The sequence below is a fragment of the Tachysurus fulvidraco genome, chromosome 10 (genome assembly GCF_022655615.1).
Source record: "Tachysurus fulvidraco isolate hzauxx_2018 chromosome 10, HZAU_PFXX_2.0, whole genome shotgun sequence".
In the NCBI taxonomy this organism is placed as follows: domain Eukaryota; kingdom Metazoa; phylum Chordata; class Actinopteri; order Siluriformes; family Bagridae; genus Tachysurus; species Tachysurus fulvidraco.
In genome coordinates, this window is record NC_062527.1 from 4292193 (window position 1) to 4310735 (window position 18543).

Consider the following 18543-nt stretch of genomic DNA (forward strand, 5'->3'; position numbering starts at 1 on the left):
GACTTTAGTGTGTAGTGAAGCCTGGGAGATGTTTAGTAACAGCAGTCTAAACTATAATAAAGAATATTTTTGTTTTGTATTTATAGAAAAACATGTTCTTCAGTAGTCAGTTACAGGACTGTCTGTGTACTGACTAAACTGTGAAGTATGACTTCCCACAGACACTCTCACATCTCTCTCTCTCTCTCTCACACACACACACACACACACACACACACACACACACACACACACACACACATATTTAGAGATACAATACATACACACACACATATTTAGAGATACAATACATACACACCACCCACATGACGGACACTCTCACATACACACACACAGACACCTCACAATCTCACACACACATATACACACACACCACCCAACTCACACACCTTGCAAACACACACATGCACACACACACACCACCCAACTCACACATCTTACAAACACACACACACAAAGCACTCCACTTACTTTTTAGTGTTTTCCTCAAGTCGTTGCAGATAGTTAAAGGATTTTGTTTTCTCTGAGTTCTGTAAACATATTTGGGGGTGATAAATACTCATGAAACACATGGCAACTATTTTATATGTAACTAACTAAATCTATTGTTCAAACAGAAATCAGCCTCCAAATACCAAAATTCTGCAGAGAAATATAACATTGCTTGACAGGGAAAAGAAAACAATGGCTGAAGAGGATTATGTATTGTTTTCTCACCAGTGCTGCTTGTAGTTTGGCCCAGTCACCCTTGAGCTGGGAGAATCGGTATCGAGGGTTAGGCACAGTCTCAAAATATTTTGTCCTTTCAATAATCCACTGTAGCTCATTCCAGTATCCCTGCAGGCTCCGGGCCTTTTACACACAAAAGTAAAACAATGTTGGATCTGACGCATTCTGAGAAAGTCAAGAGTTCACTGATTAAATATACTTGAATGTACAGCAGTTTTAAGGCATCAATGTCTTTAATAAACAAGATGTTTTCACATTCAATAGGAAAGATACAATCAATCACAGATTTGTGCTCTATGGAATATCCAGAATTTTATTTAAATGAATCAAATTGAGTTGCAGCAGAATTAGCTTCATTTCATTGACACATCATATTTAATAACAACTCACTTAATTGGAATGTACTTCTTTTTTGACTGATGCTTCATTTCTTCATCTAAACTAAACTTTCTGTCAGTTAAACAATCATCTGAACTGTGCATTACCTTCCCTTTAAATACTGGTTGAGTGAGCAGCTCAGGTGTGCACTTCACACCAGGGATAGCAGTCAGGGCAACAGGAAGTTCCTGCAGCACAAAACACTTCATTGTTTATCATCTGTAGCGACGGCAAAAAATTTTTTTGACATGTTCAGTTCTGCTTTCATTTTTAAAATTTCGTTTAACAAGAATTTCACTTCTCTACATTCCCTTTTGCTACTTGCTTTTTGTTACATGACCAAAAATAACTATTGAAATGCACTGTAGACATTTGGTATAGTAGGTCTATTATATTCTGTAGTTTTTGTTTTTTTAATTTAGGCTGCTTCCTGTTCGGATCATCTGAACTCAGATCAATGACAGGAGGGGACCCCAGGAGGCAGGTCTAATATAGTCAATGTTACTAATCAGTGATAGTGATGAAGATGTTGATGATTCCTGCAGATTTTGTAAACTGTGACCCGACATCTCTGCTTACCTAATTTGCTATAAAATGACGAATGAAGTTTGTTAACTTGTATGTATTTTTTTTACATTACCTTCTTCTCAAACACAGATGAGTACGGAAGCACTTTATTCAGACTGAGAGACTGCTGACAGCACGTCCTGTATAAAGAACCTATGAAAGAATATTGGATATCATCTCATATGATTCACTGCCTTGACCCATACAAATCTACACACACACACACACACACACACACACACACACACACACACACACACACACACACACACACACACACACACACACACACACACACAGCACCTATTCCTACTTACCCAGAATAAACTCCTGAATCTGATCGTAAGCATTAAAGCTCATCATGTTCTCGCTAATCCAGTAGATGATCTGAACAAAGAATGCAATGCAAATCAAAATTCTTATCATGATCTCTCTTATTTTCCCACATACACAAACACAGACAAACCTTTCTGCCAAACAACCCTCAGGGCTGAATCTCTGATATATAGTTTTGTCATGAAGTCTGATATGTTTCATCGTTAAATGTGGCCAAGAATAAGTGCCTACATTCAACTTCCATCTTCAGACCATGATTTACTCACCACTGATCCAGTACAAATTGCTCAACAAAATTGCATCGAGGAAATCACAACCCTTTATTGAAGTTAATTCAGTAGTAGAATCAGTTAGTGTCATTCTTGTTAAGGTTAAGGATTTGAGTCACAGATCAGAAGTCTGTGTGATGAAATCCCTGCATGTCAAGCGGTCATTGTTTGGCAAGACCCTTAACCTTCAGCCCAGTTGTGCTTCATGCATTAGCCATAAGAACGTTTACTGGGTTTTTTGTTATTATATACAACATTAATATGTTAGTGAAACTATGTTGGCTAGCTGTTTATCAAATATATTAAAAGGTATCCAAGCTGCAAGTAAATTACTGTACAGCAAATTACTTTTTACAGTGTTACTACATTTATGGTTATGGTATTTGACACCAAATGACACAAAACTCAGTTTTGCAAAGCGCTCATTTCAATCTCTCTCCTTCAGCTTCTTTCCCTCATTCTATCCCACCTTGTTCTCCAAGTCCTGGTCAGATCCAAGGTGGACCATTACACAGTGAAGGGCAGCAAGACGTTGTGCCTCAGGCCGATCAGTGCTAAGCAGCAGCTGAAGCAGGAAATCCAGGTTGAGGTTTATGGTATATATCCTGCCCATCCACTCATCCAGCAGCTTGTGAGCAGAAATGTTCATTAAAACATTGTTCACTCCCAATTCATCCACATGGGTATCAGCACCTGCAAGCCCAGGCACACAAAATAGGAAATGGAAAAGAAAAAAAAAAAAACACTAAATAGACCCTGTGAGACACCCACTGAAAAACCTGGTGAAAAAGCTCTGGTTATATCATGGTAGGAGCCAGTGCAGTGCACAGGAGGTTGCACTGGAGGTTATGAGGGTCTGTTACCAGTGCAGACCTTCTAAAATAATCTCACATAGCATCTCTAGACTTGTCCCTTCAGAGCACTGCTGTAGAGACTTTTCTTTACAACTTGCCCATCTTTTCACATACTGTTCTGTTTGCCTTTGGGTTTCAACAGCAATATATTATAATTATTCATTATCCCATTATCAGTTTCCGTCGCTGTCTTTTGTTTATCTGAAAGGTGCACAAATTAGCCTTCAATGTCAGCTGTATTCATTGCTACCTACCTGACAGAAAGAGGCTGTGACAGAGCAAGTCCTGCTGAATGCAGTTGATCAGATGGAGGAAGTGACCAGCAAGATAAACTACAACATAATGTCCTGTGGGAAAGATTCAGATATTATATTTTGAGAGAACTTGCACTTAGATCAATTTTATTGCATGTCACGCATCAACAGAATAAACAATAGGAAACTGCAGATTGCAGGTGTGAGACTTAATGTGTCTTTCTGTATGAAGATCAGATTCCAGCACGAACCCAAAAAGATGAAGAATGGCTGGAGGTTTGGCTTGATGTCTGTTGGGACGGTTTGCTCAAGTGCTACAGTGAAAGTCTTACTAAAACCTGCAGAAACAAGTTAGACAGAAAAAAAAGGTTATCAAATGAACAAATGCGAGTTTATTCAGAAAAGCCTTGTAGTCCTTGTACCTCTGTGCACAAATGCAATTGTGTATGTGTAATCCTCAGCACCATGCAGGGGATGACTGTAGCACACACACATGATCCCTGTTGGGGTAACATAGGTAAGAGGTTCATCTAAGTTTCGGAAGAAGTTAATATTTGCTCTTTATGATTTCAAATAAAAGATTAAAAGAAAAATCCTTTTTACAATGTACAGTTGCACATGAACTGTTCCCTGGGATTAACACATTATTGTAGACTTCACATTCTGATTATTATGATCTGAACACATATCCAATACCTTCACCATATTCCTGCATTACTTGGACTTTGGCTACCAACATGAACATGAATTTCTATCCCGGGTGAAGAATATAAAACATCCATAATCCCTGACTTTATTAATTAATGTGTAACTTTACAGCATACTGTTTCTAAAGACTAAAAGAAAACCAAAGTTCATCATATGACTTACCTGTCCTGCCTGTAAATACCACCAGTTTCATTCCCTCATTTTCCCGCTCTTGGTAGTGATCATGTCCAAAATTAATAAACCTATGCAAAGCAAAACAATCAAACCCTACTTTACTTTTGTGTTCAACAAAATTTTATTTAGAAATTCCACTGAAAATAAAAACTAATGCACTGAAAACTAACACACTGCTTACCTCACAGAGGTGAAAGGATTGCTTGGTAACACTAAGGGGAGTTCAAACTGTCATACATAAAAAAATAAAAAACTTTAAATTCTCTCTTCAAACATAATGCAACTCTAAAATACTGACAACGATCCATATATTTACCAAGGTGTCAAAATTGTGATCAGGGAAAAACTGCACACACTTGAGCGTGTATTTCTCCTAAAAGGAAAGAAAAACAATTAGAAAATAAATGCCAGATGTTAATAGAGACGACATTAACCATGTCCTTGATAAATGCAATATCAGTAATGCCGTTAAATGCATGATGTGGAAGAGAACGGTTTGAGTTCATTCAGTTCAGTACGCTCTTCTTATAAGGTGGTGCAAATAAATAGAACGAAATGGTAAAGGTAAAAATATGAACAACATAATATCTTCTAAAAATATATACAGTGAAGAAATAAAAATATGCATAAAGATCCCCTTAAATACATCCACAGGGCCTCATTTAGCTTTTATATTTTTTGTTAAAGATGTGCATAAATGTAAGTTGTGGGTCAAATGCTGTAAATGTAAAAACTTCATAGTACAGCAACTGAAGTATAATCTAAAATTATGGAATTTTCATGAATTTTTGTAATGTTGTGTAAAAGCTCCTATGAATGATTTCTGATTAAACCTGTTTGTATACAGCTTGATACAATCTTTCTTCTATGCTTCAAAAATCTAGCACCAGATGAGCTCTTCATATGCCTCTTTTCATATTTTCTGTAGTCTAGAAGAATTAAAGGGAATTCTGACCCTGCTTGTGAGGAAGAAGAGTCTTTGGTTGTCCGAGTCCCACTGAACCCAGCAGAACTCATCTGTCACTCTGTCTTTCACCAGATGCTCCGTGTTCTGGATCACCTGTTACGTCAAACATCAGAGACATTCTCAGCTACTCCATAATCATCATACGAAAGAATACGTAACTAAAAGCCACTCTTAAGTGAATTTTTTAAAGGAAATTTCACACAATTTTTCAGCAAAAAAAACAAGGACATTGATTTCTCAGCATGCTAATGAAGTAAAAACAAATGAGAGCAAAATCTAAATGCTGAAAATAAATTTGCATATCTGATGAAGAATTTCTGCTAGAGTAACTATTAATAGAACAATTGGATGCTGTCAACATTATACAGTGGATAACGTGACCTGGATACTGTAGACTTGAAACTAAAGCTAAAAATGACCCAGAAGCTTATATTGAAGAACTTTCTAACACACTGAACACTACTTGACTCTAAACTTACAGTTATGTAGGATGAGGATGGGTTTTGTGTCTGGTTTCTCTCAAAGTTTCATCTCAGGTTATTCCTGATGGCTTACTCATTAGTAATCTAAATCTTTAAACAATTTATTGAACATGAGTTACAAAGATGTTGTGTTGGCTCCCAACTAATACATTAATTCAATTTAATTTATTTGTATTGTGCTTTTAACAATAGACATGGTCTCAAAGCAGATTTACAGAAGCATAGTGAAATTGTAAAGTTTATATATTTATCTCTAACATCCATCCCTAATGATCAGGCCTGAGGTGATGGTGGTGAGGAAAAACTCCCTGAGATGATACGAGGAAGAAACCTTGAGAGGAACCAGACTCAGCATTAAACCTCCTCCTCATTTGGGTGACACTCTACAGCAGTGGTGTCCAATCTTATCCGGAAAAGGCCGGTGTGAGTGCAAGTTTTCATTCCAACCAAGCAGAAGCCACACCAGAGTCTACTAAAAGCCAAGAACAACTGATTAAACAGGTGGAATCAGGTGTGGCTTCTTCTTGGTTGGAATGAAAACCTGCACCCACACCGGCCCTTTCCGGATAAGATTGGACACCGCTGCCTTACAGTAAATAATGTAAATATGTAAATGTCTTTTTGTGTCAGTTTGTAGTTGAATTGTGTAACCAAGAGCTTCTGAGGAACTAACAGGTCATTGTTTTTTTTTTTTAACATGCTCTATATGGCCAAAAGTATGTGCACCCTTGACCCTCACACCTATACAGTAAGTTGTTCTTCCTCAAACTGATACCACAATGTCTTTGTATGCTGTAACATTACAATTTCCCTTCACTGGAACTAAGAGACTTAAACCCTGTTCCAGAATGACAATGCACCTGTGCACAAAGCTCCATGAAGACATGGTGTGGTGGTTAAAGTTGGAGTGGAAGAACTGTGTCCAGCACAGACCTCCTCACTCTTACAACACTGGTCTGAACTCACTAATGCTCTTGTAGCTTAATGATTACAAATCCACACAGCCATGCTCCAACTTCTTGTGGTAAACCTTCTTAGAAAAGTGGAAGGCTGTTATTACAACAAAGAGCAGACCAAATCCAAGTGTACAGGTGGTCATGGGTCCAACGACATTCGGTTAGGTTGCATATACAGTACAGTAAAAACACTCACAACTTTACAGCCTTCCTGACTCCTCAGTAAAATGTGGTACTGGTCAATATCTAGATAAAACATAAGAATCAATGCAATACATCCTTAAACATTAAACTTAAACGTTCACATGTAAATATGTTAGAAGCATCATGTACTACAAGTCTGATGAAAATTTGAAAATACAATAAACAAACTGTTAAATGGTAAAATATTAAATGATAAAATGTTAATAAACTAAAGTTGAAGCACAGAGGATTTTGTAAACAAATACAACACTCTAATACATACAGCCGTCTTCTGCTGCCACCAGCAGATGACTTTCCAGCACACTGTTCCGGGTCAAGTGAGGATACAGGAACTAAAGAAAATGAAACAGTAGCTTCATCATCTGTACTTTGCTAAACTGCAACAACGGTGAAAAGTGTTGCCACGATAGATGAAGTATACTGCTAGAGATTACACAGATGTACAGAGAGGTGACAAATGAAAGGAAAAGCAGTGGCTCTTTCTTGCTTTAGGAGGCATTTTGTTCGCCTGGTTTGGGTTCACTTTTCCCCTTAGAGGGAAAGGTCACTGCAAAGCAATAAAGTTATCCTGAGAGATCATCTTTATATGATGATGAAATGTGTTTATCCTGCAGGGAGTCGCCTCTTCCAAGTAGAAATGTCCCCATGCAAAGGGCACGAGAAATCACTGAATAGTTTGATTTGATACGTCACCAGATCTCAACCATCAGTTGAGAACAGTTTTATGCTAACTCTGTTAATGTCAGTTAGTAGATGCCCGATTGTAATCAAAGATAAAATGATATGAAAAAATGAAATGAAAAGCTGCACTTTCAAAAAAAGGTTTTGACCCTGTAATGTATAGCATACCATCATTGGCTGGATGAGACCTTAGTGATTTGAAATATATACAGTTGAAACCAGATATTTACATACACTTCAGAAAAAAAAAATAAAAAAAATTATTTCTTTACTGTCATACATTAAATCAGAGTAAACTTTTTTGTTTTAAATCAATAAATATTAACATATTTATTTAACACATGTTAAATGTCAGAATCGACCGAGGGAGAATTTTTATCACTTTCATCAAAGTCAGAAGTATACATACACTAAGTTTATCGTGCCTTTAAACATAAAAAAACTCCAGATGATTCCATTCTGAGCTTAAGAAGCTTCTGATAGGTTAATTGATTCCATTTGAGTTAATTGGTGGCACACCTGTGGATGCATATAAAGGCACACCTCAAACACAGAGCCTCTTTCTTTGACATCAAGGGAAAATCAAGAGAAATCCACCAAGACATCAGAAAAAGAATTGTTGACCTCCACAAGTGTGGCTCATCCTTAGGTGCAATTTCCAGATGCCTGAAGGTCCCACGTTCATCTGTTCAGACAATAATACGCATGTGTAAAAAACATGGAAATATACGACCATCATACCGCTCAGGAAGGAGAGGGATTCTGAGTCCCAGAGAGGAACGTGTTTTGGTGCGAAATGTGCGAATCAACCCCAGGACAACAGCAAAAGATCTTGTGAAGATGCTGGCTGAAACTGGTAAGACTGTCATTATCCACAGTAAAACGAATACTGTACCACCATGAGCTGAAAGGTTAATCGGGAGGAGAAAGCCATTACTTCAAAACCACCATAAAAAAGCCAGACTACAGTTTGCAACTGCACATGGGGGGGAAAAATCTTAATTTCTGGAGACATGTCCTGTGGTCTGATGAAGCAAAAACTGAACTGTTCGGCCATAATGATAAACGGAATATTTGGAGGAAAAAGGGAGAAGCTTTGAAGCCTCAGGACACCATCCCTGCCATCCTATTTACTGTGGATAATGACACTGTCTTACCACTCTCCATCTCTCATTTAACAACTGTCAGGTATGGGGGTGGTAGTATAATGTTGTGGGGCTGCTTTGCTGCAGAAGGGACTAGTGCACTTTAAAAAATAGATGGCATCATGAGAAAAGAAAATTATGTGGATATATTAAAGCAACATCTGAAGACATCAGCCAGGAAGTTAAAGCTTGGGCGTAAATGGGTCTTCGAAATGGACAATGACCCCAAGCATACAGTACCTCCAAATTAGTTACAAAGTGGCTTAAGGACAACAAAGTCAAGGAATTGGAGTGGCCATCACAAAGCCCTGATCTCAATCCCATAGAAAATTTGTGGGCGGCACTGAAAAGGCAAGTGTGAGCAATAAGGCCTACAAACCTGATCCAGTTACACCAGTTCTGTCAAGACGAGTGGGCCAAAATTACAGCAAACTATTGTAGAAAGCTTGTGGAAGGATACCCAAAACGTTTGGCCCAAGTGAAACAGTTTCGGGGCAATTCCACCAAATACTAAGTAAGTGTACAGTATGTATACTTCTGACTTTGATGAAAGTGATAATAAAAATACATAAAAATTCTCCCTCGCTCAATTCTGACATTTAACAAATGCAAAATATGTTAATATTTATTGATTTAAAACAGAAAAAGTTTACTCTGATTTAATGTATGACAGTAAGGAAAGTTTTTGTGTTTTTTTCTGAAGTGTATGTTAATATCTGTATCAACTGTATATACTTATAAATAAATAGTCAAAAAAAATAATAATACTTTTTTGGAAATATAAGTATTAAATTGTAATAACACTCAAGTGAAGTATAAATAAACTATAAACACACCAAACTTAAGTCAAGCATGGCAGCACAGTGCAATGCTACGCCAGTGTCCACATCTGCTTGTTACACAGTGCTCTCAACCATCATCATCAAAGCACAAGCTGTAGAAATCTATATCTAGAGCCTAGTAATATGGAGGCAAAGACACAACAATGCTGTACTAATTTTACTGACTTTCTATTGTTTTTTTCTTTGTCACCTGAAAGTTTTACATCACATGCTAACTGCTATATGGTGTTCATGAAAATGACTGCAGCCTACCTGAACTTTGACCTTGCAATCCACAGCTTTTATGACCTTAGTGTTGTTAACTGGGTGTATTTCTATAAGTAGAGTCAGATATTTTGCAACTAGGAAAAAAACAGGAAAAAAAATATATGAATGTATTGCATATACTGGAGAGTTCTGAGTTATCAGAACAATGTTTTACCAGGTTAAGAGTATGCTGTGCGTAACTGATGGAGATCGAATGCACTATAGATAAAAACTCGCCTTGAGTTTTTATCTTTGCAGCACAATTACCATTTCTTTGTGGCCAATATATATTCGCTCTGCAGTGGCATTCTGCTTTTTACACCACAGAAATCAGTATCACTTCTATTAGAACTACTCTTCACTACCAGTATCATAATATACTGGCTCATGGAATAAACTGCAGTCTGCTTCCCCAGCTGTATATGACAGATCAGATCCCCTCTTACAGACGCTAGCCTTCTCTTGATCATGTATGTAGTATAATAGTTGTATTGTGGTTTTGTTGCTATTATATGTCTGTTATTTGACACTGACAGGAGCAGTGCTCCAAATTTCGTTGTTTATGCAATGACAATAAATACTATTCTTTTCTTGTCTATTCTCTTGACTTTGGCCTCATACTTGTGGCCTGCTATGATTTACCTTTAACATTCATGTTGACACAAACTGCTAATTTTAAAAGAGTTTAAGTCTGTACTGTAATGTTTTAACCTTAAACTCCACCTCCCGTATGTGTGGTCATACTGTCTCTGGATCTGTAGTTAGTATTTGTGTCATCACCTCACCAGGTTTGAGACAGCGGACATTGGTATGGGGAATTATCTATAAAATCCAGCCTTTCCCAATGGAGAAATATAAATGTCAGTCAGAAAACATGGTATCAGTGTTAAAATCAAAACGTTTCCATAACACCTGTTTCCTTTTCACATGTTTCCTTTATATCCTTTTACAACTATTTCCTTATGGATCTTTTACAAGCTAAGGACTTTAAACTATTCAAAGAACCCTTGATTGAATCTTTTTATAAGAGCATACTGTAGTGATGACAGAAGAATGCATAGATGGATCTAAAAAATCAGATCTACACTCAGGCTTATTCAAATGCACATGGAGTAAATGTCATAGTTACAATTACAACACCGTTAATCAATAGCATGTTCAAGATATCAGAAAAAAATAATACAATTCCGAGTAACTAAATGAATACTGTATATTAGGCTGTGTATTAGGCTTTCTTTATTTATACTGTGTATTAGGCTTTCTTTTTTATTCCTATGTAATTCCTTTCTTTTCATTTCAGTGCTAGATATTACTACTGAAACAAGGCTATGATTAATTTTGTGCAAATAAACTGTGTCTTCATTTCTGCAGTGTGTGTTTTTTGGAAATAATGTTAAATAGGCCTACCTGGTTTAAAATGATATTCTCCTCCCTTCACTGACCGTGTCAGACTGACCGCTGATACAGACACAAACATTTGTTATAAAAATGCAGTATTACTATTATTATTGAGAAGACATCAATTCAAAGCCAGATCTACCAGAATACCAAGTCTTCAACTGCTAAAATGATTTGGATCCTTCCTAAGTTGCACAGGTGATGGATAAGTCAATGGAAGCATGCAAATAATATAATCTATTAAGGATTTATTAAAGAGTATGGCCAAACTTTATCTCCGCAATAGTTTTATTCCTTTTTTGAAAGCGGTCATAGAAATACTGAATGGTTCATGGTAGGACACTGGAACATTTTTACAAGAAGAAGCCACGTGTTTACTCTCATGTGTGACAATGAACCTGGCTAGGGAAAGAAATCATGTAAATCATGTTTTATATAGTAACTGATGCAGAAATGCTGCTAGGTCTAGAGTCACCCACGGAATCAGTGTTAGCAATGTAGCTGCTGCAACACCAGTCTTCTTGTGAAGTTTTGACTTAGTGGGTTGATCTGTGAGGTTTTAGAGAGTCCATGTACAGTATGTACGTTTCTCCTGCTTGCTCCTGCTTTAAAATGATGTAACTGACAGTCACCATGCTGCCAGAATGGCTCAGGCTGTGACAACGTCACTAAAACAATTAGGAAGAACCTGCGGGAGAGGCAGGCTTGCCCTAAATTTGGATTGGCTCATGTGCCCTAACTTCTGAATCTTTGCAAAAGCATTGCCATTTTAGACCAGTTTTACACATGCATTCAGCTTCAGTGTGGAAGCAACAGGGGAAACCAACAACTTTATGCTGGTGGGTAAAACAAAAAAAAAAAGTCAAGACCATATTTAGTGTATGTGTGAACGAGTTAGGGCTCTGTGAAATTTTGGAAATATTGGTTACGGGGAGAACTGGATTAAGTGTTAGGGCCACTACCACTGCTTGCCCACCAATGACTTCTACCAGCCCACCCTAATAAAACCAGCCCTGGCTGTGAGTGATCATGGCATGTATACGGCCAATTTGGGGGAGACAGCTGAATATTTTCCCCATAGATCAGAAGCAGATGCACAAATTGTTTATAGCCTGACAGTTACCTCTACTGGTGGTTAGTAGAGGCCAAATCCGGCTCACTCCTAGATACTACTAAAGCTGCAGTTGCATGGTGCTGCTCATCCATCGGTTCATAGTCAGCTGGGAAATGCCTGACAGAGGTGGCTGTCAACAAAGCCTGCTTTAAGAGAGTCTTTAAGCATTTTTTTAGCTCTGCATCACTGCATAATTAGCACAGAGAACAAAGACATCCAGGCTAAAACACCTGACACATTACTGGTGTCTGTCCCTGGCATCCAAAGGGGTTAGACATTAGTTGCCTGGGCACAAATTCTGATCATGGCTTTAAGCAGGGTATTAACTAATGTTAGCAGCATGCATGCACAGCATGGTGAATACAGCTAGCATTGCTGCCTCACAGCTCCAGGGTCATTTGTCAGGGTAAGCTCCAGATTCCCCATGGATCTGACCAGGATAAATCAGTTACTAGAAGTGAGAGTATGTAAAAGCATGCATAAGAGACTCATCATATTGGAATATGGAAATAAAATCAGGACACTTATGCTCTTTACACACTTCCAGTCTTTGCAAAAGCATTTAAAATACTTAAACACCAATATTCCTGCCATTTCCTGCTAGTGTGGCTCACCATATAGTTTTTATAGATTCTGCATCATAAAGGGGCTCATTCATTTTCGGAGACCACTATTCTGTCCATGTTTGGCACAGACTGCCAATACACACTTTGATCTCTGAGTTCTAAATTTGTTAGCTGTGGTTTTAAAATGAAGTCATTAGGAGTTAAATCTGATACTGTTAGGTGAAATTTAACCTAATGAACTGAAAGAAAATCGCCTGAACAGCTGCATTTATAACGGAATTAGTCGTTTCAGTGTCAAGATCCTCTTTCATTTGGACTTTTTGCTATTTGTCCACCACCTGTAAGTCACTTGGTGTAAATATAACTGCTGAAAGTAATGTACATGCAAAATGGTACGTTATGCTGGCTGTGTATGCATAATGAAAATAAAGAAGTTCATTCATTCATTCATTTATATTGTATTTACCATATAAAACTGAAGCTATGCAAATCAACCTGATGCTCTACTGTAACATAAGGAGCTTCAGAGCAAACACTATGTAGATCAAATTTTAACTGAGGGTGAGAAACCTACCCAGCAGTGTTTCTTCTCTATTCAGAGAGCAGCTGCTAATAAACACTTGCTTGTCAAAAGTGTACAGTAGCTGTGAAACGGGAGGAAAAAAGCAGCAATAAGTAAGGGGGTGGGGAAAAAGCACCATAACAATTTATCAACATATATTATGATATATTAATCAATCATATTTGGTCAACACTGTTGATGTTTGTCATTGAGAAGAATATTATGATTAAAAGTTGCTTTGCAAAGGTGTGACAGACTATGAACACATTCGAAACAAGGAACTACAGATGGGTGAAATGAAACAATGGTTTCATTTAGAGCTTCTTAGTAATGTTTTCTTTCACCACAAACAGCTTCAATGAGTCGTTCAATAGATCCTACAAGTCTCTATCACCGTACTGTACAATAGATATACTGTACTTTAGTCAATTAAAGTTCTTCAGGAGGTAAAATGCTACACAGCTGGGTTTAGATCTGGTGTTTGACTTGGCAAGTCTAAAACCTTATTCTTTTTCCCTCTAATGAGGTCCTTTGTTGTTTTAGTAGACTTTTGGGTCATTGTCTAACTGCATGATGAAGCGCCTCTTGATTAGATTAGATGCATTTCTCTACAAATTGACACACAGAATGTTTCTGTAAATTTGCTCCCATCATGAGTTCAACAACAGTCAATAAAGTTTCTGGTCCAGAAGCAGCTATACAAACCCAAGCTGTGACACTACCTCCAACATGTTTGACCAATGAGCTTGTATGTTTAGACCATGAGCAGATCCTTTTTTCTCCATATTTTGCCATGTCCATCTTTTTCTGAGGTTAATGTTCATTCTAAAGATTTTGTAACTCATCTCTGTGATTCTTTGTGAATTCCAACATTTCCTATTGTTTCTTACTACTGATGAGTGATCCATACCTACATCTTGTGGTATAGATGTGATAGCCTAGTGGTTAAGGTGTTGGCCTACCAATCTGAAAGCTGCGAGTTTGAAAACCAATGAGCCCCTGAGCAAGGTCCTTAACACCCAATTGCTCAGGTGTATAAAAATTAGATGGTGTAAGTTGCTCTAGTTAAGAGCATCTGCCAAATGTCAAATTTATTAAGTAAATTAATTTATTTGCTCTCAAAATCTTCAAATCTTTGATTGTGCTACCTTCACCCATATCCTGAGGAGGTTGTTGGTGATGTCACTGACTGTTGTTTTGGGGTTTTCTTCACAGCCTTTTACAAAGTTTCCCTCAGTAGTTGCTGTTGCTTGGCTGACTTGTTCCATGTTTGGTTATTAGTAATCCAGTAGTTTCTATCTTTACATTATATCTACTTTACAAATTGATTTATTGGTTATGCCCAATGCTTGTGCAATGGCTCGGATTTTTCATTTTTTCTCAGATTCAAAATAGCTTGCTTTTCTCTTATAAACCGCTCTCTGATCTTTATGTTTTAGAGACATTTAGAGCTATTAACTGTTTAAACAATCAATCTAACAGAAAAGACCCAGACAACAAGAAACACCTGTCAGTCATATATTCAATGTCTTCTTCTTCCTCTTCTTTCTGCTTTTCCCGTTAGGGGTCTCCACAGCGAATCATCGGTTTCCATCTAACTCTATCCTCTGCATCCTCTACTCTCGCACCACTTAACTTGTCCTCACTTAACACATCCATATATCTCCTCTTTAACCTTCCTCTTGACCTCTTAACAGGCAGCTCCATCTCCAACTTTCTTCTAGATTGAGTCATATCTTCAGTCTATAGCGCAAAAAAATCTACCTTGTGATTCCAATACTTGAATCAGTAAACCCTATTTTAAATTCACTCTCCCTCTTACAAACTTGATGTCACTCTGAATTTTAACCATGCAACCAAAAATCTGCATTTGTGTTCCTACAGTCATTCATCCAGGAATTTCTTGCAACTTGTCAACCCTTTTTATGTATATACATAAAGACATTCCATCAGGATGTTTAGATCAAGTATTAATAAAAATGCGTTAGTCAGATATTTATGTGCACATGCCACAACCCAAAATATCCACGTACCTTATTCTGTTTTGTATGAGGGTCATATTTGCCAATTCTGGTGTTTCCTGTGGCACCCTGTGAAATGCAATCAAAACATTAGTAGTAGTCAAAACGATTAGTCGTATTATTGCTCATCCTTGATGGATGAGCTTTTTACACTGAAACTTATGAGTGAATGAATATACACCCTCCTTCAAATCTATGTTTTTATTTATCGGGGCCTAATTGTGTGGTCCTTTTTTTAACACACAAATAATCAAATGTAACAACAAAAAACACAACATATTTTAATAAGCAGTAATTGTTTCCCAAAAAGTAAAACAACATTCAAAATCCAGGTGAGAAAGTAAAGTACTTCATAATCATTAAGAGAGGAAATAGGAGGCAGGTTTTGCTAATGAACTGCACAAGATTAGTTAAACCTCAAACATTTTGTTTACACCACGCGAAGAAGAAAGGACATCAGCAATCACCTCAGAGAAGCAGTTGTTGCTACTCATCAATGTGGGAACAGCTACATAGTGAGAACACAGTCTTTACAAATTGAGAGGTCTCAAGACAATGGCCAATTTTACCAAGAGTGTCATCCTAACATATACAGTACATAGTTTGACCATTTATTACTCAGACATATGAAAAGAAAAACCTAAGAGCTGCATATTCTTCTAACCAAAAAGAATATGGGACATGATCATACATGATCATCTGAGCAAACCACAAAAGTTTTGGAACTATATCCTTTGGAGTGTTGACACCAAAGTGGAGGTCTTTTCATCATGCACAGTGACAAGTTTTGTGAAAACCAAACATCACCTCATGACAGCTTGTGAAGTGTGACCTGGACCAGGACCTGGGAATTTGTAGTCATTTAGACAATGATGAACTCCACTTTGGAACTTTATATTCTTAAAACACATGTGAGGCCTTCTGTCCAGCAGCTTAAATTAGGTCACGTAACAGGAAGATGATGCCAAATGCAACAACAAATCAACCTCTGAATGCCTGAAGAATAAAAATATCAAGATGTTGGAATGACCAAGTCAAACTCCAGACCTCAACTCCATTGAGATGCTGTAGGAGGATCTTCAGAGCTGTGCACAAACAAAAGCCCTCAAACATCTATGAACTGAAGCAATGTTGTAAAGAAGAGTAGGTCAATTTTTTTTTTTTTTTTGCAAAACAGGACTGATAAAATCCTAAAGAAATTGTTCACTTCAAGTTATAGTTTTTAAAATTATAAATTTTTAATTTTACTGACAAAATGTGGTGTAATTTTTCCATTCTCCTGGTTTCCGAATGTAAGCTTATTGAAAAATTCATACATATTGTTGTGTTTCATTGTTGTCACCTGAGGTTATCTGTTGGTAAAAACATGGAGTGAAGAAGGATGTACTTTCTTTTTCCCATGAAGAAAATTGGATGGGTTTTTTTGCCCCTTTTTTGCATATTTTTTTAAACATGTGAAATGCAAATAATAATAATAATAATAATAATAATAATAATAAAGACTCACTCTCCAGCAATACAGAACACCATCATCCCTCTCAACATTGAGGATTTGAGTGTCAGCAAACAGCACATTGTCTTTACAGCAGAAGACATGCAAAATGAAAGAAATAAAGAAATATATGTTGTTTATACAGTATTAAAATATGTCTGAAAAGGATTTGTGTAAATTATATATATGTATGTGTGTGTGTGTGTTTGTGTGTGTGTGTGTTTATGACTTACTGATGACTCCTTATGTTACAACAACTGTGCTACACATTGTTTTACATGTAAATATGAGGTAAAAATAAAGATGTTCCTTCTGTAGAAGATGACAAACTTTTGTTCTTTCACGTTTTAACACTTTCAGTATTTCAGAAACGTGTCATGTGTTAAAGATTGTGCTTTATTCATCTCAATAAAGGTTAGCAACAGTAGAAATTCAGAACCTCTCAGATTTTCAGCAGTCACAAGTTTCCCGTCATCTCCTCACACTCACCTCGGCTTCTCATTGTGTCTCCTTTGGCTAAAGGTCCCCAAACATCTCTCTCCATGTCGAAAGTTGGTGTTAATTGCAGCATTCTGTTATTTCCACTATGTCCTTCCTCAGACACGACGGAGCAGTGAAACTGGATTCAGGAAATGATCCGAAATCACGTTTGATCCAAGCACAAAGTGTTTGTTTATCGAGGCGTTATTTATGGGGTCTTACATGTTTTCCTCTTAAACTTCAAATCATTTCTAATTGCATCAAGGTGGATTTTCAGCTGACATGTCAACCTGCCAAACGTCCAAACAGTCTCACAGAACAATGGCTTCGTCTTCATATCCTAAAGTAATGTTGTACGTCACCATTAGGTTGTAACACAACTTCCAAGCTCACGGTATACTACAATATAATGGACACACACACATTACTGGAACATGTTCGACGTGCTTGTGTGTATTTCTGGCTCAGGCGCTTTAAATACCCAAACAATGTAACACACACGATAGCATGTAACACAGACAGTAACAGTGTCCAAGTTCACCCGTTATCAGGAAACAAAACTTGTTTAAAACACGCCCCCTTGGAAAATACCCCGTTTTCACTTGTTCACATGCTGTCGGTCAAGTTGTCACGTGACGCACACCGAATAGTGCAAACAATGAATAAAATTGTCGTATGTAGGGGATATGTAAGGAGCAAGTAGGGGGTATTAAGGAGTATGAAGTACCTCCATAGACTCTCTGCACACTCCTTACATACACCATACTCTTTATGTACACTATACCCCCACATACTTCATATTCCCTACACACTCCCTACACATGCCATACTTTTTATATACACCTCACACATATTCCCCAAATACCCCATACTTTCTACATACTCCATATTATTTACATATGCAAAAATCTTTGCATACTCCAAACTCCCTGAATACCCCATACTTCCTACATAACCCCTACTCTTTTTGTATTTCATACTCCCTAAATACTCAATGGAGTATGTAGAGGGGTATGGAGTACAGTATGCTTTAGTATGAGTATAGTATGAAGTATGCTTTAAACTTCTCACATACACCTCACATATTCAAGAGGATGAGAGGATGTAAGGATTATAGA

At 37.3% G+C, this 18543-nt stretch overlaps 1 protein-coding gene across 4 annotated transcripts in view; it reads right to left on the reverse strand.

The window, feature by feature from the left end:
• Positions 1-17991, reverse strand: part of LOC113653871 (gamma-secretase activating protein) — a 26744-nt gene extending 8753 nt beyond the window's left edge. Inside the window, exons 1-22 of one of the 4 annotated variants that reach the window (XM_027163735.2) lie at positions 17648-17987; positions 17435-17564; positions 16961-17031; positions 15466-15522; positions 13445-13514; positions 11200-11250; positions 9799-9887; positions 7141-7210; positions 6871-6920; positions 5225-5329; positions 4586-4642; positions 4451-4497; positions 4258-4337; positions 3810-3887; positions 3639-3725; positions 3388-3480; positions 2749-2972; positions 1992-2061; positions 1748-1827; positions 1215-1295; positions 718-852; positions 472-530 (exon numbers count right to left, since the gene is read on the reverse strand). In XM_027163735.2, the coding sequence (XP_027019536.1) occupies positions 472-530; positions 718-852; positions 1215-1295; positions 1748-1827; positions 1992-2061; positions 2749-2972; positions 3388-3480; positions 3639-3725; positions 3810-3887; positions 4258-4337; positions 4451-4497; positions 4586-4642; positions 5225-5329; positions 6871-6920; positions 7141-7210; positions 9799-9887; positions 11200-11250; positions 13445-13514; positions 15466-15522; positions 16961-17031; positions 17435-17516 (1736 nt within the window). In that variant the 5' untranslated portion in view covers positions 17517-17564; positions 17648-17987. Of the gene's footprint in view, positions 1-471; positions 531-717; positions 853-1214; positions 1296-1747; positions 1828-1991; positions 2062-2748; positions 2973-3387; positions 3481-3638; positions 3726-3809; positions 3888-4257; positions 4338-4450; positions 4498-4585; positions 4643-5224; positions 5330-6870; positions 6921-7140; positions 7211-9798; positions 9888-11199; positions 11251-13444; positions 13515-15465; positions 15523-16960; positions 17032-17434 lie in introns of all 4 variants that reach the window. The other 3 variants (XR_007144062.1, XM_027163736.2, XM_047819281.1) reach the window with 3 other exon arrangements.
• Positions 17992-18543: the final 552 nt, after the last annotated feature.